This window comes from Colias eurytheme, chromosome 9 (assembly GCF_061535395.1).
Source record: "Colias eurytheme isolate Ceu_HAF_F1 chromosome 9, ilColEury1 Martin Lab GWU primary, whole genome shotgun sequence".
In the NCBI taxonomy this organism is placed as follows: Eukaryota; Metazoa; Arthropoda; class Insecta; order Lepidoptera; family Pieridae; genus Colias; species Colias eurytheme.
In genome coordinates this window covers 6,080,685-6,107,835 of record NC_142988.1, presented here as the reverse complement: position 1 = coordinate 6,107,835, position 27,151 = coordinate 6,080,685, and the positions used below count along the sequence as shown (strand labels likewise).

The 27,151-nt window shown below is 35.7% G+C and overlaps 1 protein-coding gene across 2 annotated transcripts in view; it reads left to right on the top strand.

Annotated features, from left to right (window-relative positions):
* The window catches only part of LOC149905817 (phosphatase and actin regulator 2), a 46,183-nt gene extending 19,293 nt beyond the window's left edge, over positions 1–26,890 (top strand). For both annotated transcript variants that reach the window (XM_090105927.1, XM_090105928.1), the window contains 9 exons: positions 1,199–1,387; positions 13,884–13,991; positions 15,275–15,505; positions 16,497–16,707; positions 18,516–18,701; positions 21,485–21,612; positions 21,760–21,899; positions 22,953–23,089; positions 23,768–26,890. In XM_090105927.1, coding sequence (XP_089962053.1) covers positions 1,199–1,387; positions 13,884–13,991; positions 15,275–15,505; positions 16,497–16,707; positions 18,516–18,701; positions 21,485–21,612; positions 21,760–21,899; positions 22,953–23,089; positions 23,768–23,783 — 1,346 coding nt within the window. In that variant the 3' untranslated portion in view covers positions 23,784–26,890. The remainder of the gene's footprint in view (positions 1–1,198; positions 1,388–13,883; positions 13,992–15,274; positions 15,506–16,496; positions 16,708–18,515; positions 18,702–21,484; positions 21,613–21,759; positions 21,900–22,952; positions 23,090–23,767) is intronic.
* Positions 26,891–27,151: the final 261 nt, after the last annotated feature.

The following is a 27,151-nucleotide window of genomic DNA, read 5'->3' as shown; positions in this document are numbered from 1 at the left end:
AAAATACACCTGTATCTCATATTTTATAGGTCTTCATTAATTTAAGATAAATGTTTGTATAAAAATATATGAATGTACGGTACATTGCGAGTTACATTTCCGTGCATGTCTCTTAATTTTTTCTTTCAAAAGAATCTTCTCCTGACTCACGTATTCCCGTAGCCAAAGGCAATATAGATTCATATTTATATACTCAGATTTGTTATCTTAGTTGTTCATTTAATTTTTGTACTCACGACACCTTATGGCCTCGTTCAGTTCGATACCCCACGTTTGCTTTCTTCACTGATATATTTCATGTCGTATACAGTTATCTGGATGACGTGTTTGCGTTTTTGTCTACGTTATAAGCCTCCCACGACAATAACCAAACTGAGAAGCAGATCTTTTCTATATTTGGATCGCGAAATAATAAAATCAATTCATATTACTTGTATATTTTGTTGTTGTTCTTGCAGAATAAAATGTTTCTCATATAATTTTTAGAATGTTTAGTTTATTTGCGTCAGTGTGTGTTCGTATATCGTGCCTCATACATCTTATCAATATTATTTAGTACACACAACAAATGATATCATATTTAAAAAACTACGAATTCTTTCTCGTTTTATATTATAGAGTAGAATTATAATATTCTTGGAAAAAATGTACTTGATGAAAACAATATTCACTACATTATCTCGTAAGAACATAGTTTTTGCGAGTTTAGTGTCAAGGTAAATTTTAGCAATTTGCAATTTTAAGTTAAACGAAGTGTACGTCAATTGTAAAGCTAAGTAAAAGTGTAAGTCAATTTAGCCATTGTAGAGTCAAATGCCAACTGTGTGAAGCATCCATACGTCTATATGTACATGTATTTTAGTAAGAATATACGAATTAATCTATACTAATATTATAAAGCTGAAGAGTTTGTTTGCGCGCTAATCTCGGGAACTACTGGTCCGATTTGAAAAATTCTTTCGGTGTTAGATAGCCCATTTATCGAGGAAGGCTATAGGCTATATATCATCACGCCACGACCAACAGGAGCGGAGCAATGCGGGTGAAACTGCGGGGAACAGCTAGTAGTAAATAAACCCGCATCTAACACTAATCCTAATATAACACATTAACACTATATGTAGTTGTTTTATATGATTCAAATATCCAATGATATTGGAAAAAATCAATTATTATAAAAAAAACTCCCTCACACCAGACGAAGAGCAGGAATACGAGAACAACCGCGCGGCGGAGCAAGCGAACCAGATGTCTGAGCGGCTGACGGGCATGCACGCGGCGCTGCAGGCGCAGCTCGCGTCGCAGCTCGCGCAGCAGCAGGCGGCGCTCGCGGCCGCCGTCGCAGCCGCCGCCGCGCACCACCACCATCAGAACAATAATGTCATTGGTATGTACGATGTGTTATTTATTATTCATTGTAGTAGATCTGAACCTAAATCGAGCCTTCACCGGGGTGATAATGAGGCCTATTTTATAATCATTGAGGTATTACTATAGAGAGGCTACCACGAACAAAATCTGTGTAACAAGCGCGGCGGCGCCGGCCGGCTAGTGAGTACTGACACTTTGTAGATATTCTGCCTTTTATTACTTATACATTAAAACCAATCAATGTAACAAATAAATATTGTTTATCTTATTAAAAAATATGAATAAAATTATCAATTAAAATCAATCAATGTAACAAAAAAAATGGCTTGAGGCGATTGACTCTAACTCGTGTTAGAAATAGTTTAGTAGAGATGCCCTCTCTAGTACGTAGTACATGGTAACTCAATGTTTATAATAAATTTAGTCTATTAATTTAAAATATAATGTACAGAATTTTTCCAGCAAATCCATTGTTAATACATTTGTTAATAGACTAAATTTATTATAAAATAGATCTCATTCTATTATCACCCCGGTGAAGGTCGATTTAGGTTCGGATCTTGGACTATTAGTAGTACGTACAGTCCCTGGCATGTTATTTGAATAGAATAGAGGAGAAAAACGTTTGTTTCAAGAACACAAAAATACATTAAAACAATCGAAAAGCAAACATTTGGCAAGAGTCGTTACATGTGCAGTTGTGCACGTGTCCTTTGTCGCGAATTCTTCTTCTTTCTGTAACTTTTAAAACGAGTTTGATTAAACATAATTAACGGCTATAATCTTAGTTCCACTAGGTATCACTGCGCTTAAATCTTGCCAAATGACGTGCCGGACACTGTACTACTATTTTGTGTATACTGCTTCATTCCTGATAGTCGTAGCTTGATGTTCTGTTAGCTGAAAGCCCTCCTCGACAAATGGCGTACGGCAAAAATATTTTTTGAGAGATGTTAATCTAGTTCTAGTTCTAATCTAATTGCTAAATAATGAATACTCTATCTAATCTAAATAATGAATACTAGCGTAGTATCAACACAGTATCTTTTGAGTTCATTAGTAACAAACATATTATAACATACAAAATTACAAATCTTTCCTCAAATTATATTAATTATTAATTCGTAATAGCATACCTATATACGGTATGCTATTACGAATTTGATGTAGTTTCTAATAATAGGTATATTTACATACGATTTTGTTGCAGTCTCTATTATGAAATTAAATTTTTACGTATCTACGTTTATTTAACAATTTTTCGTTAACATTGCGTTTTATTTACCTTTACCATGACGGTAAATGTCAGGACATATATATAATGTGTTCTTCTTCTCCTTCTCCATAAAGTGAAGAAATTAGTTTCATTTCCAGATCTTCATCTTGATTAGTCTTTGTTTCAACCAAGTTCTCTCTCGATTAGAAATCCAAGACGTTAATGAGAGAGCTTTTTTAATTTTTGTTATTGATTGTGTGTACAGCCGTTCCTTTCTACTGGATATTAATTATTTCTGATTACTTGTCTTCAGTTGTTAGTGTTCGTAACTAAGGGTCACTTTAATTCATAACAGCACGTGTCACATTAATGTTGTAAGTGAAAGTGTACCTTATGAGATATTCAAACTATAATCAAGTTAAGGAGAGGTTAAGCAATGTGTATGCTGATTACATGGAGTGTACGAAATAAATATTTGAATAATTACAAACCATAGAGTTTCACCTTATTATTATTTTTGCTTGTGTATCACCGTTTAATATACTCATTCATTATCATGAGTTGCATCAATTCATATGTATTAAAGAGTCTATCTACAATCGCAATCTTTTTAAAGTTTATCTCAATATTTCATAATATTTCGAATCTTATCTTCAATAGTTAAATTTGACAACAGTTAACAAGGTGAGTTGTTATGTTGTTATTATTGAACAAAATCTAGTCTTGAGAAATCGTAATTTTCCAACGGTATTAATAGTATAGGAAGTTAGAACGGCAAGTAAAAGCTACTCGACTTCCAGGATCTAGCGCATAACAACGTCGAACACGTTTACTAAGCGCAGAATCTGAATGAAGGTCTTCTTGCACAATTTGCCTTGAAGAGACAGCGACAGTGTGAGACGTAGCGGTTACTATTTGTGTTGGGAACATTCGGCAGTTAGATAATTAAAACGATAAGAGCTTGAACAATTGCATCGTTAGTAATTCGTTATCGTTATAAGTCAATTTTAATATGTATGATACGTTGATTTTTTTATTTGCTGAGCTTTTAGTGTCAACGCCATCTAGTCCGCAATAAAAGAAAGTATGTACTATAAAAACTAGACAACTGACCTCTTTTATTTGTAAAGACATACTCCAGCCTAGTGTGGGTTTACTCGGATTGAGAAAAGCTTACGGTAAAGAAGCAGCTTCGTATCGAATTTTTTTTAAATCGATCTAACTAGTTGTTTTTGACTTAAATCTCAAAAAACTAACAAACACAAATAATACGAACTAAATGTTTATCACACAGTTCTTTAATGAAATTTGATCGAACCTAAACCATCTGGGCTTGACGCATTAGTCAGATTTACTATCACTGCTACAGAGCCATTTATGATAAATGATAATATTGGTTATCTTAGTTAGTATGGAAAATCGTGTATTATGTTGCAATAGGGGAGGAATCATCCCATACCAACAAAGATGTTTGCACAATGTTAGATTAGCGTCATCATATTAGAGGCCCTACTCTTAATATTATGTTGACCAAAGATGTGGGGACCTAGCCCTATCTGCGAAATTGTCGAAACATTTATGAGTGAAATTGATACTACACCAAAGGATAAATAGACGCATCATTATTTTGTAAGGATCTTTTCCTTAAACTAATTTTCAAATCATACAACAGACAGTCAGATAGCTATATTAAAGAATCATGTATCAGACTTATATAGGGCAGTGGAATACTTGTAACGAACGAACGGCGAACGAATATAAGGAGGAATTAATTAATTTGACACTCGGGTCATTAAAATTGATCGGCTCGCAGCAATATTTGCTTCACAATTTTTATGATAATAACTCGTGTCACTAATACTTACCCGTATTGAAAAACATTTTATATCGTGTTGATCAGAATAGAATATAAAAAAATATAGTCAGTATAACCCACGAACAATGATTAATATAGATCAGATTAGAATAATGTGATAATCTATTATAAAAAATGTGAATCCTCAGATCTTGGTAATACTAATTTGAGCAAAGTTCAAGTTTAATCAATGGGACAGATACTTTCATGAAAATCAATATTATATTCACTATTATACAATGCATAAAACTCTACACGTTATGTGCTTATAGACATCACAATTGCATCCAATTACGTATTACATATAAAGATAACACCCCACGATAGTTTTATCACAATTGAAAATGAATCTATACGAGAACAATTAGTGCATTATTGAAAATCTTGCCTATCAAAATCATTAAAGCATAGCAATTGATATTATCTATTAAATGAAATATGAAAATATCGGAATTAAATTACGCGAGGATTCAAATTAACGAATAAATATTGAAATTTCAGTAGTAAATTTAGTTAATTATTTAAACGATAAATATAATTATCTCTACTGGTATCATTGCACCAGTTTTCGGTAGTTAAAAGACATTGATTGATATCTTATTGTTAGTTAAGAGTTAGTTCTTCGTGTTATCTTTCATTTACGTCATAGAGTCCTAATCATAGTTCCTTTGTGAAGAGTAACATTAACTTTTCCTCATTGTTAATATTTAATACGAGCTATATTAGTCTTTTTGTAAAGATTAAAAAGTGAGCAATTTCAAAAATGTTATTAGTGGTCTCGAAGCTAAGTAACAACAAATAATGAGTTAATGAAATATGGGTTTTGAAGATATTCGTCTTATCTAACGATTTGAAGATAGTTCATTGAAGCAGACATCGTCTGTTACCCGACTGGAATGGTAAAAAGATAGGAACGTGGTGAGCATTCGTGAAGCGGAGAAAAGCGTCGTGTGGCGGGAATTAGTGGTTTCCTGGCTGCCGGCAGGACGAGCGGCGAGCGTTGACCCGCTCCTGTCATTGCCGCAATGCTGAAATGTGACCTGTATTTAAATAAGACAGTAATTGAGTATTGATTCTATATACATATAATGCATTATTTTATAAAGATTTTATCTTTTTAATCTTTGTTTATCTTTGAAACATTTAACGCTTTTGCTAAATATAAAAAGTTACAATGGTGACTTATTGTATGTATGTATAATATATGTATGTGTAAGTTATACGTGTTGATAATTGTAATATGTATGAATTTACGTAATCCTTGGAGACCGGTTTATTTCAATTTGATAAGTTACAACAGACTCGTTCACACTGAAACTTTTGAAATTGATTCCTAAATAGTGTCCTGAAAGAATTAGAGCTTTTTTACCTTATTACCTGAAAATTGAAATTATATAAAAAATGCTTAAATAACTAACTGTTAAAACCTATATTAATAGGAAAAATAACATCAGACTTGTACAATATTTTATATTCAAAAGTAACTTATGGAAACGCACAATATTTTATATTCAAAAGTAACTTATGGAAACGCTTTATGGAATATTTAACCGTAAGAAGTTGGTAGCCAAGGGCAGTCGTAACCTTTTAGGTGATAGCATCTCCACATCGAGAGCCATAAATGTTGTAATGGGTCTGCTCTGGTAACATAAAGGCAGTCAACCTAGTGAGAACATGCCCTAAGTCTAGATCGAGGGCGCGGGCTGCGGGGGCGGTGGCGAGAGGCGCGCGCCTCAGTGCTGGCCCGCCCGCGCCCGCGCCCGCCCGCCACCAGCCAGCCCGCGGCTACTCCACTGCCCTAACCTCTCTCGATCGGAAACACGCATCGACCACTCGATTAGCCCCTATGACTATTCATTACACTCCTGTGCTAAAGACTATTGAACTCGTGCAATTAACATATTGCATTTTTTGTTTCTTCGATTTTCTATTGTTTATTAGATTTGATTGGACTGTCTTCCGCGAGGTGCTATTTCAATCGTTGAAATTAGGATTTGAATAACAATGAAATTCCTGTCGTAATTGCGAAATCGATTCGATTACATTTTGAAGCATGACCGTATGACGTTCTGTCCGAAAATTAACCCTAAAATATGTTCGGTAATTTTGTTAAATATGATGTCTGTTTAAAATAAATACCGTATGTGACTTGGGGTCGTTAGGCGCGAACTTTGCGGGCGATATCGATCCACACCGGCCTCAGCACGCGATCGCGCCCGTTGCACCGGCGATGAGGTCCCACAACTGTAGTTATGTACATTCAGTCGAACTACTTGTTTTAAAGTAAAGCCACCCTCACCTGGATTTAATTAATAAATTAAAATAATGTCAGCCAGTGCCCGGATTTTATCTCGCTCCAACGAACTGTGAAATATACAGATAGATGCGTTTTACGTTTTACATTTTAATTGCGATTAAACGCAGCAACTGCGACCAACGCAGTTATAGGAGGTTATAAAACTGAAGAGTTTGAGTACGGTGACGTGCGGTTTAAACGGATGGTAAAGTAAGAAGCGGTTGTCGAGTGCGGGCGCGGTGTCGCGAGCGCCTCCGCGCGGCAGGCGCGTGCCGCCGCCTCGGCCGCCCGCAGCACGCCTGTCCATGATGGGTTACATCATGGGCTGTGCATGCTTGAGAGGTGCGTAAGTTTTATGCATGCATATGAGAGCATATATTTTACACACCATGCAAATATCAAAACGAACATTGTTGCGTTCTATTTTGTATGCTTAGATGCAATCATGCAGCTAGAAAATCCGTTTTTAAACCTTTTTCCGTTATGCTGTTTAATAGTATTTTTTTTACTCAAATTTAAAACCACATTGTAAATCCTTAAATATACTTTTTCTTAGTATTTAGAAATAATACATCCAAAGTACTAACTAACTAATTCCCTTTTATTCTTTAAACGATTTTTTTTTTACTTTTATTTCTTTAAAGCGTACTTTCACAATTTGTACTCGTGGATGACGAAAAAAAAAACAACAGCTTTGCCTGAAAAATGACGATCAGCTAGAGCATATAAATAAGAGAGACTTTAATTTGAAATAGAACTAAAATCTCAAATATTTCATAAAATAAATTTTATTTTTGTTTCATCATATAAAATATCAATTAAGAAACATTAGTTATATCTAAATTCTGAATATTACGTTACATATCTTCGTATAAGACATTTTGAAAAACCATACCATTGTTAAATTTACGAACGTATTTTAGTCGAATAATGTCGACTTATCTGTTGTATTAATGTGGCTCGAAACGGTGGCAGTAAGTGCGGTGGCTTTGACTAATTACCAGATGGCGACGTGCCTTGCAACTTGCAAGCGAGCAGAGCTGGCAGTGTTCTATGTATTTTATATCTAGATCGTTACAATATTATGCACAAAAAACAAATAGCGCGCGACGTTAAAATGTTTCCAACTAACGCACTTTCACATCATAGTAATTGATTATATCTGCGACTTTCTGTTTAGCTATTGTTTGCTTGCGTCACTCTCACAAATTACAACACTATGATTGCTATGAGCAAAGAGATCTTATTCTCGTGCGTCTAAATAACTGTCGCATACATTTTATCGCTGATATAAATACGAATATTCGCAATTTTTAATGGCCCGGCCGCGGCATTTCTAGAAAGGATCATCCAGACTTCGCTAAAGTCTTTGGCTTATGGGAAATGTTATACAAGTAGTATAACATTACTATGAATATCTTATATTAAAATTATATAAACACTAAATTTCGATTGTTCAAAAATCCCATTAAGTACAAATTGTTTAAAACATAATGGTACACAAATAATTCAATGAACACTCACGAAATGTAAGATGTGAAAATACAAGAAATATGTTATTTAGCAATAGTACCTACTATGTCCGCAATGAGTGGCACTCGTAAAAATAATAAAATACATACTTAAAAAAAATATACTGTTAATATCTAAACTATACTTCGATATCACCACAATAATCTAATTGAAACTCACGCATTTTTCTTTAGCGTTTTTCAATGTAGAGTATAATAATTATATCTGCGATAATAGCACTGCATGCTTCTCAACTTGCATGCCAAGTACTGGCGTGAATATATGACGTGAATATTATTGGAGTTAATCATGATTGCACTTGGATCCTGACGTCACAGTATGGGTGCAGATGTGGGAGTAGATATCGTTACGCGTGGGAGGATGACGCTTATTCCTGGCTGTGTTTACAATTATTATTATTCATATTGCACATGTAGTTGCGCTCATAACTGTATCGAAGTTACAGTTTCACATATATCAAGAATATTAATTGTACGCCAAGAATAATTGTTGCATGAATGGATATCCCGAAATAAGTGCACGCTAATTTGTTTGCTTCGTTTTAATAAATTTTCCCTTTTTCATATAGATTGCATGAAATTGGGTTAAGTAATTTTAAAGATGAGTAGAATATTTAAATTATGGATAGTATACATATATGTAAATTGTAAACACTCCATGTTACTTAAGCTGTAGTCATATCCAATGATATTTATTACCTTTTATCATTTTGGGTACATCATGATTTCAGTAATTGTTAAATTTGTAATTTGTTGATATTTTAAGGCCTTTAAAATTCAAATGAACCCCGATAGAACCCGAAATTGCATCTCAATTCGCGTGATAATATCAAAAATATATAAATTTCCATACAGGTGCCGGAAGGCTAATCAAATGCCATTTTTTTTTTGTTAAAACCAGTCGTTATAAATTATAATATTGGTTAAATAATATATCTTTCAATTTTCATAATATTATAACTGCGGGGGCAACCTTGTATTTGTACAGAACATAAAATAAAATGGCCAGTCGTTTAAAGTCTAAGAATTTCAATTAACTCCGTAAAGAAATGCGTGGAATGTTGCTAATTTCGTATGGCACAGTCGACGCACATACAGACAATAAGATAAAATGGTAAAGAGGAATAACGGCCCGTGATTTAGTCTTTATGTCGACCGTACCGCGATGCTCTTTGAATATCCTACAAAGTTTCTCAAGGACGAAATCCGGGTCATTGATCTAAGCACATGCTCATAAATTCAACACTGAAAGGAATAATCGTATAATGACCGGCTACTTAGAAACTTTTGCCGGTTTAATAATAAACTTTTCAGAAATATTCTATTATAATTTACATTTCCTTATAATTGAAGTTTAAAGCATTATGTGCCATATTTATCGTTTAGTTTAGATTGGTCGAACAGGAAAAAGATTCATTTCCTATTCCCTTTTTATTGAAGAAACGAAGATGAAGAGCGAGAGAGTTAAGTGTCGTTTGTAAGACTTGAATCGGGTATTAAGTTCATATACAAGTGAATACAGGTCACTGAACTCTGATAAGCATACCGTTGCTAGTTTTTTTTGGTTCGCGTTAACACAAGCGCGAGATGAATGGCGTTAAATTAAAAATGCAAAACAAAGCTCGGCGACGCGTGGGCGGTTAGAGCGCGCAGGGCGGGCGGCGATCGAAGAGCGCGCGCGGAGCCGTGCTAGCAGCGAGGACGGGGAGGGCGCGGGGTAACGATCCGCCGTCGGCCGCAGTCTTCCAGCCGTGAGCGCGACGCGAGCATGAGCGACGTCGGGACGCTCGCCGCCATGGATGCCTTCGCGGGCGGCGCGAGGCGGAGGCCTACGCGCCTGCCGCCGCCGCCCCCGTTCGTTCCGCCGCCGCCGCCGCAGCGGCACGACCACTACTACGTGCGCCGCAAGTCCCCCGTGCCCAGACACTCCTCTAACCTCACGCTCTTCGCGCGCACCAATGGTACCCATCACCTTCACCACGATGCACGTATGCACCACTGCTGCACTCGGCTCTTCATTCGAATCTCACTAGTGAATATTTACCTGTAGCTCTTCAAACTTATTTAATGTCACTTCTATGCTTTAGAATAGACTCTCTTTTCAATACTTTAGAAAATATTATTTGCTCGAGCATCTAGACCATGTTTACATTCAGAAAATAATCCACAAAATTACTCTCTCTTTTTTATTATGCATTACTTCATTATCATTTTCTTTTATGAACTAAAGATAATTTATACCTCGATTTTATTCAATATTTAATAATAATGATTTTGTATTTATTTGATTAAGTAGAACATGACTAACATTGTGTTTTGAATAATTAATTAATTATATTATATTATTATAACTCTGTGATTCTCGTATACTGCAATAACATATATTCATGTTCAGAACCTCAGTCGTGAGGCCCACCCACACCCTCACCGCATATACCTTTCAAAACTTTAGCTTCGTGTTGGTATCATAAATTCTCATTCACCGTTCGTTCAACTAGCTTCGTATGCCATTTAATATTGAAAGCCTTTTTAATACATTGCAAAGTTTCAAACTTTCAAAAGCTCTCACGGAACTTGAAATCGAGACGCGGTTTATAATAGAATTATTTATTTCTTATACGGTATTTGGTAGACAAATAACAAGCAAAAGAGACACTGATTGACCTCGTAAAACTATTTGCGACGTACCCATACTTACGAGGTGTGCCGTCTATACTAAACACGCAATACGCTATTATAAATGCACACTCGATTCAAATACATTCCATACCCATTATTCATCAAAATATCTTTTCTAATCGATCTATGCTCAAGTCAATTAACGCACTGTTATAAAATATGTATCCTCAGTAGATATATCATTTATGATTTGATAAAATAGAGCTACATTTTTTACAGAATCCTTTCGATTATTATTCATTATAAAATAATTATTTAAAAAGTATGATATTACTACATTGCAAACGTATTTTAATTTAACGGGTACGATATGAATGTTCACTTTGAGAACATATAATTGAAATTCAAGCAGAGGCTGTACAAAGGACATAGTTGAGCGAAATAATTCAGGGAATGTTGGGTATATTATACTGGCGAGAGGGCCGCCGGTCGCGGCCACTGCGCCCTTGACCCAGCACCGAGCTTCCGACTCTGCCTCTGCTGCTCTCGATATAAACGCTCTATTAATGCCTTTTGTTGTCACTACAATAACCTAGAATAACGTTTTGATGTTCTTATTGTAGTGTGCTTATTTAAAAGCGCAATATTAATATCGTGGAGAACAATAGCATTTATAATGTCTCATTTTCTAAATGTCTTTTAACAACGGCTAAACAATGACTCTGAATATGAGTTTTTTCTTTTTAAATGAACATTTACCTCTTGTTAAGAAATGATGCCTAGATAAACTACGGTGATGTGGGACGTGTCACTGCCCATTTAGAGGACGGCGATGAAAGATACAAAACATAAAAAATAAAGAAGTTTGTTTTGTTTAAAACATATTCGTTATTTTAATAACATCCAGGGTACTTTGAGTTTATGATAATTAAATATATAGATAAAAAAACATGTAAAAAGTATTCAAATGAATATAAACAAAGAAGTGTGAATTTTTGGTGAATATTAAAAAAATAAATGACTATTCGGAGCCGTCGAGTCGGGCTACGCCTACATACCCTTCGTCACAGCATCTTTTAACATCGTTGGATAAATTCATCGCGTGGACAGTGTCGACCTAGTTATGTCTATTTGGTTTTAATTTAATTTATTTTTGTCTCCATTTTTTAGTGTCAAAAATCCTTTTTTTTAATTCACCAAATAATATATTATTTAAAAACGTATAAATTGATCAATAAAAGTTGTAAATTCATAACAGCGTTAAATAGTTATCATAAATTCACGAACCACGAAAATAGAAACGAACGAAAAAATGTCTAGTGTTCAGTAGGCGAAAATGTATAAGAGTATCATAATAACTGCTTAGAGTATTGTAATACACATTATTATGTAAATTTGATCACATCGATTGGTTGGCGACGAGTTAAACGAGTACGGTGTGAGCACATTAGCAAGATGTGTACTCTTGACATTGTTTGTATCTATTGCTGGATGAGATCTTCTAGCCTATATTTCGTGCCATTGGCATATTTCAGTAATTACGTCACGGTTACTCGTTTGTTTGTGGCCTTCGGAGTTGATGTATTGACATTGATGTTTTCGTTTCCTGTTCTTGTAACGAGAAAGTTTTTGTGATATTCATCCAATAAAGTTGTTAATGATCTTCTAACTTTTGCTTCGTTTCCTGTTTGAATATTGCAATAAAAAAAGTTATCTACCTTATTGGTTCTAAGCGACAATTTTACAATTAGTAGGATTTCAAATAATTTATGCACTTAGTTAAAAATTGAAATACATTCATAATATTTCGACTCTGACCTTTTATCTTTTAAACTGTTTATGATAAACAATGTTAGAATGTCGTACACGAGTCTCGATAGTGTTACATAACGCTGCAGCGTTCGATGTCCTCGGATGAGGGTGGCTTGGCCAAGGGCGGCCGCATCGATCGCAATCGGATCTCAAGTATGCTCTCCCTCTCAGCCTGTAAAACTGCACATCGTTTTATCGCGATCTGCTCAAATGTAGCCAGAAGTGACGACGCTCTCTCCCAGTTATTGATACACTGTATTCAAATACAATATGTTCCGTGTGCTTGGTTCTTTATGGTAACTTCAAGTTAAACAAATCTTGATGATAATGAATGCTTTGACCTTAAACCACTCTCCTCCTTGTTGACCTTTTATTATTTATATACGATTAGAATAAGTCTGAAGCCTGAAGGTTATACGAGCCTCAAGTATTAATTCACAAATAGTATTTTTATCATGAAGGTGAAATTCATGCAGAAATGTTAGTATTCGTATTGCTAATAAATTCTAGTGTAATGTTTGTGTCGACATATTAGTTTATGCAACAAAATATACATAGTGGGTCGCAAAATAGATAAATAACTTGTTGATGCTATTTCGTGTTGCTCCATACAGCAATGTTGTCAATCCGCAATGAAGTAGAAAATCTTTTGAGTGAAAGTTTTCAATAAAAAGATATTGCAAATAAAAGTTTAGATACCTTGTTATAGCTTATTGTTTAATGGATAAATAAGTTCATATTTATTAAGCAGCTCAATGTCCTGTTTGGAATTCTCCGGATACGAACAGTCGCAACTCAGTCAGGATGCGTCAGTTATTTATAATATTCCAAGCTGTCAAGGTCGCTAAATGGCGGCGCCAGCAATGAATGAGAACCGCGTTTTACAACAGAAACCGTCATTTGACTATCGCCTATTCTTAGACACCGTACGAGAAACACGTTAACGACGTTCTTCACTCATTCCAGTTGTCGCATGAAAGTAGACTATTTTTATAAAGAAGCGTTTTAAACGTCGCTTAAACTGGAATGGAATGCCAGTAAGCGCACATGAATGTTCGTAAATACAAATACGACTTCTGGCAAACACTTGGAATATTGTTAACTATTTTGGAACCTATAAATAGGACTATAGGAAAACTAGTTGTTTAATACGAGTTATGTGAAATATTTAATTTGTTACAGAACCAAAGAAAGACAAATTGGAAAATGGAGGTGAGCTAGTAAGACCGGAGAGACCAAACTCTCTGACGGCCGGCAAGCTTCCGAGGCGGATATGCTATCAAGGGGACGGTGAGTCATTACTCATTATTACAAGATAATAATTATTATCTACTCGTTTAAGGAAATCAGTAAGGAATGTACCTGCCTACTTAATGCTGATGCTGGTGATATAACATGCATCTTCTTGATATTGAATATCTACTAAGAAAAAATGTTGCCAATAAATTTTACTGAATATCACTTACAAACTACTACAACTTAATTAAAACCAATATTTTTTTTATTAAAGTGAGTGCGATATTACTCTTATACGTCCATTACTGCCCTAATTACTTTCAAGGTCTAGGGAAAATTCAATTTAGGCCCGGGATTAATGTCTATCCTAATTCCTAAGTAAGGTAATAAGCAGTGTGGAATCCTGGCACGTCTCCAAGGTCTCTTAATAACGTTCTCGAATGTTTTCTTGTTACTTTGTTTTAGTAATGTGTACGTTTACGTATGTATTTGTAATGTACCACCTTTGTTGTTAAAAAAGGTAATGACTTACAAAGTACCAACTGAGCACGATTTTTTTTTGATAGTAGTCTTATTACTCTTCTTACATATGCGAAACTAAAATATTATTTTGATTGTTTAGTAAACTTATCTCATGTTTAATAACACAATAAAAGGGGTATATTTGTAGGCTAATTGATCCAGACTTTCGATTCTAGGTACTCTAATTTTCAAAATAAAAATGTGCCCACTCAAGATCGTGGATGAAAGTTTTATGAAAAACATGACGCGCTTTACTTTTAAATATTTTATAAAAGTTAGAAATGAGCACAATTTTAGCGAACTGATTTGAGTGGCTTTCATTTTAGGGATTTGGGTTAAACGTTTTTGCGTGGGTTTGAATATTTTAAATTCAAAACAGTAAAGTTGTAATAACGACGCAAATCTTCAAGTACAATTATTCATGAGTCGCTTTGTTAGATTATTTTGTAGGGATTTATGTTATAAATGTAGGTGGATGACAGTACATAATATTTTGACACATAAAAAGTAATCTCGAAAAGTTTTAGTCTATGCATACAGAATTAAGCTACTAGAAGTACAATCATATTAAAGTAGACCTTGATTGATAAAATAATACTTGTGCTATATTTGTCATTTTATGCTATTTTTTGAACACGCAAGTATTGTGTATATTACATCAACATAATATAGGTACATTAAAATAATATTCAATGCAAGCATTTGATTAACAACTCTACATTACAATTTACATTAATGCAGCTTTGATAATATATTGTAAATATATCTTTGGACACCGTTATTGAGACATTACAAGCGCGCATTGTCGTTTCCAGCTGGCTACGGCGGCGGGAGCGACGGCACGGACGGCGGCTCGGAAGAACAGCTGATGCTGTCGGAGCTGCCGGAGCCGCCGATAGCGGTGTCGGAGATCGGGCCGATACCGCCGCCGCCGATGTTCAGCTCGCCGAGCCCCACGCGGCACCATCACGCGCACCACCCGCACCCCGCGCATACCGGCCATCCCGGACACCCTGGCCACCCCGGCACGCACACGCTGTCCGATTGTGAGTATTATATTCACATGGTGTAGTCACATATCAAACACACATATCAAAATTAAAATAAAAATAAGGATGAGGATGAGGATGAGGATGACATAAACATTTGTACGGTTAACATTGGAGTTCGCACGCACTAAGTTTACACGTGTTGGTCAATAACATATAAATTATACCAATTCAATTAACAACAAATCGTAAAAAAGTTCAATAAACAAGATGATAGTTTTGTTCATTAAGTAGGTATGTGTTCGTATTGTTGTCGCGTATAATTAAATTAAATTATTAACGAATAATTTTGACCGGCTTAAATCGCACGTTGTGAAACTTATTGAATAGATTTAGTTTATTCAGTATAAGATTAATAATTAAAAATGAAAACCAAATTTTTATCCCGTAGAAAGATATAATTAGAAAGCTAATAAAATACAAAAATACATTACTTACTAACTAGAGTTTGTAAAAAATACAAAATTTCAATCTAATAATTATATGTATGGAATGTTCATAATGTACTTTTCGTCTGGTTGAGCATAATGACTAATGATGTATTTTGGAATGTTTAACAAGAATGTTTCCGGCCTACTAAGCATAATCGGACTGATTAGATAAAAATTCAGCATTGTTTTTACCTTTCGCTTGATGACTGTCTTAACTTTATCTACTTCCCTTGAGTTTGTTTACGTTTTTACAAATCTATAATCTCTAAAACTCAGCCTGAGTAACTTATTTACATTTAGATATTGTTTCATAGTTACTCTAATACCTATTTAGTATAGTCTTGGCTAATAAAAATCTATTAATGAGAAAGGAAATTTTTGGTCACTACATCATGCGTGAACACAAGGACCGATTTTGCTAAAACTTCAATTTAAAAGAATTAAGAAGAAGAAGTTTGCCAATTAGCGCGTAAACAACGTTTGTAGCTATTATTCTTATACAAATGAAATGCTATAAATAGACATGTAATCAGTATGATATAAATGAACATCAACAGCGGAAGATGAAGACGACCAAGAGGAGGACGAGCCCGAGCCGGCGGCGGACACGACGCGCGTGGAGGAGATCCCGCCGAAGGAGCCGATCTTCAACGCGGTGCCGCTCAAGTCCGCGCTCAAGAAGCGGCCCGCGCAGACCGCCTCGCCCGCGCCCACGCCCCTCGCCACCCCGCTCGCGCCACGACAGGACCACCATCATGCTAGCTTCAAGTCAGTATGCTATTTATTACGTTAAATTTGATAATAATTAACCTTCAAATATTGTCTTTAATGCACAGTCGACACGTTCTTGGTATTGGTAGGAAATGAGGCTGTTAAAAGCTAACGCTATGGCTTCACGACGATAACGTAGAAGTGATGAATGCCCCACATTTTTATTCGACGGCCGCCCGTGATGGATGTATAAATAAATTGAAATTTCGAAACGTGCATTAGATCGATTTATGTGCAATTGTATATCGAAATTGTATTGTATATGTGTGTGATTGGTTGTTTAATTGTGACAATTCGTTTTATTCCATCACTTGGTGGCGCGCAGAAGGCCGCCGCCGAAACCGAGGATCCGTATATGGTAACAGCTCTCTCGTTATGTCAGTGTTGTCGACCATCCCTCACGTACCGACCTCCCGACGGTCCGCTTCGCCTCCGCCATGCATCGTGCATTGCACGCTTCCGACTCATTTGTGACTCGATAATTACTGAATTAACTGAACCGCTCTTGACTGAAGCTTGAAATTGTGCCAACTCCGTCTTGCGTATTGGACAATACTCGCACGGTGCAACTCGAAAATTTTTTTGGCTCGCGTGTTACAATAAACATAATGTAACGTTAAGACATATGGAATGCAAACTACTTTCAATTCTTGGAATTGTGTTTTATTATAATTTAATTTACCGAAAATAGTTAATTCAATTTTTAAATAACAATATCGTTTTCTATCGTTTTGCATTCACAGTAAGTTTTTGAGTTGCATTGTGTAACTAGACGAAATCATTTCAGGATAGATCCGGACAATTTTCAAACTTCACCTACAAGTATCACATAACACTAACCATCATGCTTATCACCCGTGATATACAGTTACTAATTCACAAAAAACTATAGCAATGTACACAACACATACAGCGCATAGGAGCAATAGATATTACGACACAAATTAGTAATCCGACCTAGATAGACGCCAGCGTGAATATGCTATCGTTGTTTGTTTTACAGAGTACAATCAATGTTGACCAGTCTTGCATGTATATGTGTATAAAGCGCAATGCTTTAAATGTATTGTGAATGCGATGTCGTAGTTCTTTCAGTAGAATTAAGTTTATACTATAAGGGGATACAATATTGTTCAATATATAAATGTTTCTATGGGATAACTTGCCTATTTTAAGATTAGGATCGCAAAACTTCTGCATGGCAACCACTTCTGTTAATTGACATATTTGCATAGTATAAATGTACCTTAAAAATAAATCAGCTATATTTCTTGCCTCTCATTATTCCTTCTTAGCCAACAGTATCTCCTTATTCTCCTGTAAAATTCAACTTGTTTGGAAACAAATATTGATTAACTAAGGCATAATATCAAACATACAGAACAATTATATTATGAATCTATGTGCGTCTCTGTCGTATTTTGTAGATTTGTCAATGTTTAAATAAAGCACGAATGAATGACTAATTAATATTAATCAGCACCCTCGACTATATCTATTTCACTAATTGTCATTGTATTTGTCTGTTTTAAAAATAATGATATAAATTTGTATCGATATTCGACACCGTTCACAAATAAATAATCCGTATTCCACAAGGATACGATGTGACTAAAAATATCATTAATTGTGCATACATCTCACTATAATGAAGTCAAAAAATTAAAGAACTAAACTTGTACGTAATTTGTTTTTGTGTTAAAAGTATAACCATGTTAAGTAAGTTCAAATAACCATGCCGCACGATCATCAAACGAACTTACTCCCAATGTACAATACAATAAAGTCCACATTCGGTTGTGCAGTAGCCGGCCGGTGCGCATGGGCAACGCGCTGGAGAACAAGGAGAACGCGCGGCCGTGGGAGGGCGCGGCGGAGTACCGGGAGGACTGCGCGAGCGAGTCGGAGCGCGTGGCCGCCAAGCTGGCGCGCAAGGAGAGCCTCAACATCAAGCTGGCGCTGCGCCCCGATAGGCAGGAGCTGATTAACAGGTAATATATACTAATATTATAAAGAGGAAATGTTTGTATGTATGTATGTATGTGTGGTTTTCACGCATAAACTACTGGACCGATTTTGATGAAATTTGGCACAGATAATCTTTAGACCCTGAGAAAGAACATAGGCTACCTTTTATTGCGAAATATGTACCACGGGCGAAGCCGGGGCGAACTGCTAGTATATTATGAAAAGTGAAGTCCCGTGTCCCCGTAGTGGGGTAAGGGGCAAATTCATACATCTGTTTCACTGATCGATTTTCTTTAGGGACAAGTAGGTGATCAGCCTTCTGTGTCCTGCCAGACCGAGACATTTTTTTTTCTTCGTCTCCACCGGGAATCGAACCCAGGACCCCTCGGTTCTACGCTCACGCGTCAACCACTGTACCAAGGAGGCGGTCAATATTTATGAGCATAACTACATTTCCGCCCGCGTTTTCAAAGAAAAACCCGCATTGTTTCCGGTCCTGTGGGTTTTCCGGGATAAAAAGTAGCCTATGTTTAATTCTGGATCTTCAGCTACCTACATACCAAACTTCATTGTAATCAGTTTAGGGGTATTTGCCTGAAATAATAACAAACATCCATCCATCCTCACAAACTTTCGCGTTTATAATATTGAGTAGAATTTGAAGAACTATATAGATAGTTCAGTGTATACTACTCAATTCAGTGTATAAGCGGTTGGTAATGTGTATTTTAAGGGGTATTAACTATTAGGGAGGGTTTAACATAAACCTGTCTTGTGATCTGAACGACATGAACGCATTCATAGCTTATAAATAAGACTATGGGGATTAAATGTATCAAGCAGAGAAATGATACTATAGTGAGGTATAAAAGGGATGTAGAATCTTAACAATAGAATAGATGCCCGTGCTGTTCTTATTTAGATTTAGAGTTCAGAGCCTATGAGTGCATGAATATGGATTGACATGTAAATTAATAACATCATTCTTGTGACCAACAGTACAAAAGCTCATCATCAGTTGGTTATTTATATTACGAAACTTATGGCAGAATAAATTAACTTTATGGTTTAAGTGCCTAGCTACAAAAATGCGATGTGCCCAGAGTTATTCCAAATAGCTAGGTGTGCATGACTCTGGGTGGGCAAAATGATAGACGAGTAGATTTGCGTGTGTCGTTGCAACCCTTGGAATGCGATGCATACAATTATATTCAGCATTCTATGTGACCAGAACGATATATGCTCATTAATCAGTAATTTATTCCGATCACACAACGCATAAAGTTAACGCATGGGCTCATGGTAAGGCCAATACTACAATGATTACTCGAGAGAGTTTAAATGCGTGACTTAATAGCAAAGTAGGTCTAGTAACTATCATTGCGTGTGTTACAGAAACGTTATAACGTGACGATTGACGTATGTAATCATGTTTTTTGCACGGGTGGGGTTACAATATATAGAGCATACGGGTCATCGTGAATGTGGGGTACTTTCGAAAATGTGTGAAATTCACCTCTCGGGGGCAATTATTTTTGTGTAAGACTTGTTTAGATAAATTATGCAATTATATTATGTCTATTAAATGTGAGGTAGCATATGCGCAATAAAGTTTACTCATTAACCAACTCGAAAAACTCCGTAATATTCAGATTTTAATGGCTTTCAGCGTCAAAAAATTGAATTCCTATTTATATTGCGAGGAAAATCTCTCAAATAAATTAACGGCTGAATTCTGAATTGCGTTTGACGAGTTCGTAACTTTTTTTTTCTCCTGCATCGAGCTCTGCAGTAATTAAAAATAAATACTCCTCTAATCGAAATGTGCAAAATATTGTGAAGTTAAAAAACAATCTAGAAAAAAACATAATACGAATTACGAACGATCAAAGACATTGTTGCGTAGAAAATGAAACTGTAAACATTTGAGTCTGTTGTTGGCACTGTTATGAGTGACAAATCCATATGACTTCGGAGCTGCTATGCACTTTAGTCATTGTTTATTTATATTTCTCTTAAATATATGTAACTAGCTGATATTCACGATTTCAGGTATTGCGCGGAATATTAGCTCCAAATTGCAACTTTTGTTTTAACTCAATTAAAAAAGAAAACTCAAATACTGGTTGCTTTCTCCAATTTAATAATGTAAGCTTTTATATTGAAGTGAAGCGATTCTTGTGTATATAAAATGTAGTGACTTATAAATGAGTCTATTTTAAAGTGGTTGTAGGTCGCTAATTGATCGTCGCTCGCCTCACATAATATAAAGTATATGCTCTATGCTAGCAATGAGCGCTGACAGCTACTGCCTGGGAGTTTTATTTTAGTTCGTATCGTCATACGGGCTCTCCTTTTTTCCAACTTCCTGCTGCTATTTCTTGGCACGAGCATTGTTTGTATTATGCAAGAGACATGAGTAGTACGATAGTATTCGTTGAAAAATTTCGAGTATGATTTGGAAGCGCTTCCGTGACGTACCTGAGCACTGAGTGATCTCCAGTGACGATGGAAATTTCACGTGTACAAATTGCCGTAGTTAATTAATTTAAGCGAGTTTAGGTTTCGGATTTTTGGGATTTAGCCAAGAGTTTGTGTTAATCGTACATTATTAACATGTTTTCGGCCTCGAGTGATCTTTGGCAAATTTTATATCGGCGAACGGTCGCCAGTGCTCGTAGATAAGTGGGACGAATTTGTTTTGCCGCTGGTGCAGCGTGACTCTATGTACATTACTAGGTCGATATATTACGTAAATCTTTAAATAATGATTAACTATAATGCGTTTTGTGTATGGTGTACGCAGAAATATTCTGGTGGTGCAGAGTGAACACGAAAGGCAAGAGTCGTGGGAGGCGATAGGGGCGCGCCTTATACGCCGTTTGTCCATGCGGCCCACTGCTGAGGAACTCGTAGAAAGGAACATTCTAAAGAGTAAGCATTTTATTTTTTACTTTAATTTATGCATATTTCAACGTATTGCATTTAATAGAGAACTGTCATTATTCTGATATTTTGTTTGGTGTTTATTATTACGTGTATTGAATAGAGCAATATTTTAATACGAGTTTTCTTTTATAGGTCAATCGCCAGCCGAGGAGAAAAAACAAAAGGAAGAAAAGAAGCGGTACCTTTTACGCAAGCTCAGTTTTCGACCCACCGTCGATGAGCTCAAGGAAAAGAAAATTATTCGATTCAGCGACTACATTGAAGTCACTCAAGTACGTTTATTTTTAGAGCACAGCGTGCCATTGTTACGGTACTGACCAGTCTCTAGGTTTGGACTTTACACTTGTGACGATCTATACTGTTACATAAACAAACTGTTTATTTACTGCTATACAATTGATTGGCTAGTCTTGTTATTTATCTGTCTATGTTATTGGAAAATAAATAATACTTAAGGCAATACAAACTTAGTCAATACTATAAAAATCGCAGTTATAAAAATGCTATAAATGTTAGGTTTCAGTACTATCGTAAATGGCAAAGATGTAATATGTAGGTGTGGAAAATGTCAAGGTTCGTCTGTAACAAAACCCATTGTTTATACAGCAATATCAATAGAAGAAGTATGTGAGCTTTACCAGACCTTACAAAAACAGAAAAGAATTAAATTTCCCAAAACGGGCATATACAAAAACTAATAAAATTTCATTATTGTTAGGGTTTACAAATTGCTAAGATTAATAAGGTGATAGAGAAAGATTATAATATTATGTAATTACCTCCTACCTAAGATTTACCTCCTCTTTTGTTGCTGTCATTAACAGCACAGTTTAGAAGACGAAAATAACATATTAATGACAGTATTTTCTAAGTAAAAAGCTGCTTATCAGCGGTGTGCTTTAGGTGCAGCCTATGTCTAGCAGTAGAAAATAAAAGTCTTATGGTTATTATTTATCAATAATATAAGTAATATCGTCAAACTAAATTAAGAGGCATGGTTTATAACTATCATGTGTGTTATCTTTTAACTATCTAGTTATACAGGGTGACTGGTAAGACGTCAGACGCATTTTGACAGGAGCTTCTTCTCATGAAACTGAACAACTTTTGTTCTACAATTTTGCTGAATTCGTAGAAAAAAAATTGGACTTTGTATGGAAATCGGTCAGCTGATTAGCGAAGTTTCCTTACAAAAGTCCAATTTTTTTTTACGAATTCAGCAAAGTTGTAGAACAAAAGTTGTTCAATTTCATGAGTAGAAGCTCCTGTCTAAATTCGTCTGACGTCTTACCTTTCGCCTGGTATAACACGTGTATATTGTGCAGGCGCACGACTACGACCGTCGCGCGGACAAGCCGTGGACGCGCCTGACGCCGCGCGACAAGGCCGCCATCCGCCGCGAGCTCAACGAGTTCAAGAGCTCCGAGATGGCCGTGCACGAGGACAGCAAGCACCTCACTAGGTGCGTACACTATACACTACACTTTGCACTTTTGCATTTTACATACTACACCACTATACACTATACACTTCAACACCTTACACTGCACACACTAAACACTTCAACACTACACAACTATATGCTGCACACACTTTACACATTAGCACTAGGCACTACTGGCACTAGACACTTTAATGTTCAATCACCTTTTTTTGAGAAAAAAGTTTTGTAGTAAGTTAGCTAGCTTTACTTCCTTCATAGAAGTCGAATAGTTGTTGAGATGGTCGCGATGAAATTGGATACTGAACAATGCCTTTGAACTAATTGTGTGATAGTAATAAGATTATCGGATGTACAATTCGCGTCTAAAGCTTTTAAGAAGTTGTAATTTTTTTCATCATTGACATTGTATTTGTGCGAATTACTATAAGTAAGAGCTAGCGCGCACGAGCAACTTTGTCTCCGCAACTATTTTGTCTCTCCACCCATGGGCTAGTATGAAAGTGCGCGCACGTAGCGACGCAACTCCCCATACAAATTGATGGGAGAGACAAAAAAGTTGCGGAGACAAAGTTGCTCGTGCGCGCTAGCTCTAAAAGAAGAAAGATGGTACGATTATATCTTCTGCGGATATAACAACCTCCGTTAGGAATTAATCTAAATTATTGAGGTTTCTAAATGTAACGTATTTGGTCGCAGGTTCCATAGACCATGACGGCTGTGCCTTATCCCCGGAGCGGCGAGAGGAGAGGGAGCGCGCGGCTAGAGGTGGCTCGGGGCGGCTACGGCGGCCACGGGCGGCTGTAGCGGCTACAGCGGCTACGTGCGCCGCGCGGCTACGGCTACATGCGCGCCCGCGGCTACAGCGGCTACGTGCGAGCCCGCGGCTACAGCGGCTACGTGCGAGCCCGCGGCTACAGCGGCTACGTGCGAGCCCGCGGCTACAGCGGCTACGTGCGAGCCCGCGGCTACAGCGGCTACGTGCGAGCCTGCGGCTACGGCCCGTGGCTCGAGGCGAGTGGAGGCGTGCCGCGACACTTACCTGTGATTCTAATGTATTTATATTGACTTCTTCCCACCTAGGAAGATTCGCATGCAATAAATAAACGCGACGCGACGGTAAAGTGTTGATCATTCTAAACTTACGTTGTACGATCGTTTAATGTTACGTTTTGTTGTTCGTGAACGTCCCGCGTGTGCGATGCCCGCTTTTAATGAATCATCTATTATTATTAATATATCGTAGATATGTGCAGTACAATTTATTATGATTATTGTAATTTTTTATATTAAGTTCGCATATCTTAAGCGTACCTATACATTCTTTGAATTGACCTTCGTGAAAGGTTAGTGATACTGGTTATTGTGGTCGAGAGATTCTTGAGTTTATGAAGTTCTGTGAGATTTACGAATTTTTTAGTTCAAATGTGAGATGATCCATCGTAGGGAATTATGTAGAAATGTGATGTTTGTTACGCTAGCTTTTACCTACGTAGTCATTATGCTAGATTCGAGTGTAATATTTATTTCTTGATTCACAGCCGTTTTTGGTCACAATTGATTTGTATAAATTTGGTCGATACGTATGGTTCTGACGAGCTTTCTTAAAATATAGAGGCGGTTAAAGAGCTCACGTGACGCCTGTGCCACTACTGCCATACACTTCCGTTAGATATTTAGACACAATATAAAAATAAAAATGTTTGCCAAATAAACAAAAATTCAAGATGTCCAAATGTTCACGTATTTATTTAACCCGAGAGCTCAAATATGGATATTTACTTATCGTAAAAATTAAATGATAATATTAGAAAATTTTCCAAAGTAGCGCTCACGGACTCATAGTTTTAAAATATTGTAAATTAAATACGATCAAAAAGTAGTTTCATGTTATGGGCAATTCTGTATTAAATACTTTTTCGAGATTGTTATTCGGTTTTGTTGTGTTGTAATGAGTTGTTTTCACGATTTAAATTCGTAACAAGAATGTTAATTATAATAATACATTATAAACAATTGCACAATGCTGAATAAAAAACAACAACAATCACATATATCTGGTAAACGAGCTTTTCAATGACGTCAATTGAAAGTTCGTACTTTTGTTTTCTTATTTCAATAAAGATATGTTCTGCAAATCGGCGTTCGTGCAAATCTGTATTGTAACCTATTATGTTAGTTTCTTAATGTAAATTAAATTGGATGTATAGTGAATCGTAGATTAGATCAATTGGTTGCACGCATTGAAACGCTCGTTTATCACAACAGAGTTTCGTTATCTTCAGCTTACAACACTAGAAACTTCGGCGGGAACAAATTGTTATTCATCATTCGCTCTAGCTTAGGTATAGTTTAGGTAATTCAAACGTTGAACGAACTATTCGGTAAAGGAGTTAATATTAAATAAAAAAATAATAAAACTTTTAAAACGTAGCTGTTAAATCATTAATGCCTTCGAGATTAATTCTGTTTAGTATAAATTCTCTTATTTATTTTAATATTTAAACGGTAACTTATCAAAATTATTTGGCCAACAAGCAATGATGCTATCGACTTTGTTATATTGTGATTTGGTTTAAAGGATTAACATTATGGTTTAATTTTCATGTAAAACTAATTTAATAAGTAGAAATGGAGTTCGTTCAAAAGCTGATTGTGTTAACGAGTAGCAATGCTTCCAAAATATATTAACGTGGTTAAACTTTGTGAGCACATATTTTTATAAAATATTCTAAAGACATTGTCATTTATAAGTAATTAATCAATCGTTCGTTTTGTATCAATCGAATATAAGAGAATCGTTCTTACTCTAGAATGTAAGTACCGGATAATAATAGTTCGATGTTACGCAGTACGTTTTACAGCAAAAGGTTAACGAAAATGTTAATATAATGGTTACTCTTGACACCATTCCATTTAGGGTAAAGTGGAAGCCAAAATGACGACTTATTTTTCTATACGATTTTGTTAGGTTTGCAATAATGAATAATAATATATAGGTAAATTGTAGGTGTTTATCGATATTATTATAAGACGTTCAGATTTCCAAAGATCTAAAGCTTAATGAAATTCATGTTACTAGTTAACGCACAGGTTGCTATCGGTCGAATGTGTCGTGACGTTATTGATTCACACTTTATGGCGATATGGGGGCAATATGGCCACCGGTATGGTTCACATCACTTAGTAGTATGTAAGCACATACTTATTTACCATAAAATGTGATAAGACTACTCTTAAAATATTATAGGTTTTTTAAATATTATTTTAACACGCAAATTCTTAATTTGTGTACATTTCTAAATGATTATTTTATAAATGCAATATGGTGCTGTCAATTACCATTATTATATTGGTTTGTGTTTTCTTTTTAAGTTTTTTTTACCTTCTAATAGACATAATGATTGCAAACATTTGTACTGGGGTTGTTGCTATATTTTACACATCGAGTGCAACAAAATTCACACTGTGTCAAGTAATGTACATACTGCGACGAAATTGATAGTTGGGATTATTGATGTATAAACTTTATAAATTTTATCGATAAACATTCTTTATTTGTATCTGTGTAATATAATTTTAAACGATGTAAATTATGGAATCTCTTTAATTTCCTCTTATATCGCGAGTAACTGATGTGCTGTTGAGGGAATGAGAAATGCTTACTTCAGTAATCGTTTTACTGTTGCTTTTATTTTTTAATCTTGTATAAATTATTAATGACATGTTGTAATAATTAGTATGTATAATGATAGCCATACAATTATTTGTTTTATATAACAATAAGTTTGTAAATACTACGATTATACATTAAATTTTATACTCGATTGTTTTTCAATCATAAACATTCCTTAGTATCCTACTTTGTTTTAATTTTCACTGAACACAAATACCACCTAACTCGTTCGTTATAAATTTTTGGAACACCTACTCAACGTAAACAATTAAATGCTAATTTAATGCGCCGTGAGAGCAATATACCTCAATATAAAAATTTATTGCGCACATAAACAATGCAATCTATCTAAATGATAGACTCGCGTGATTAAGTGGCAAGTCGCAGTTTCTATAAAAGTAATGGAA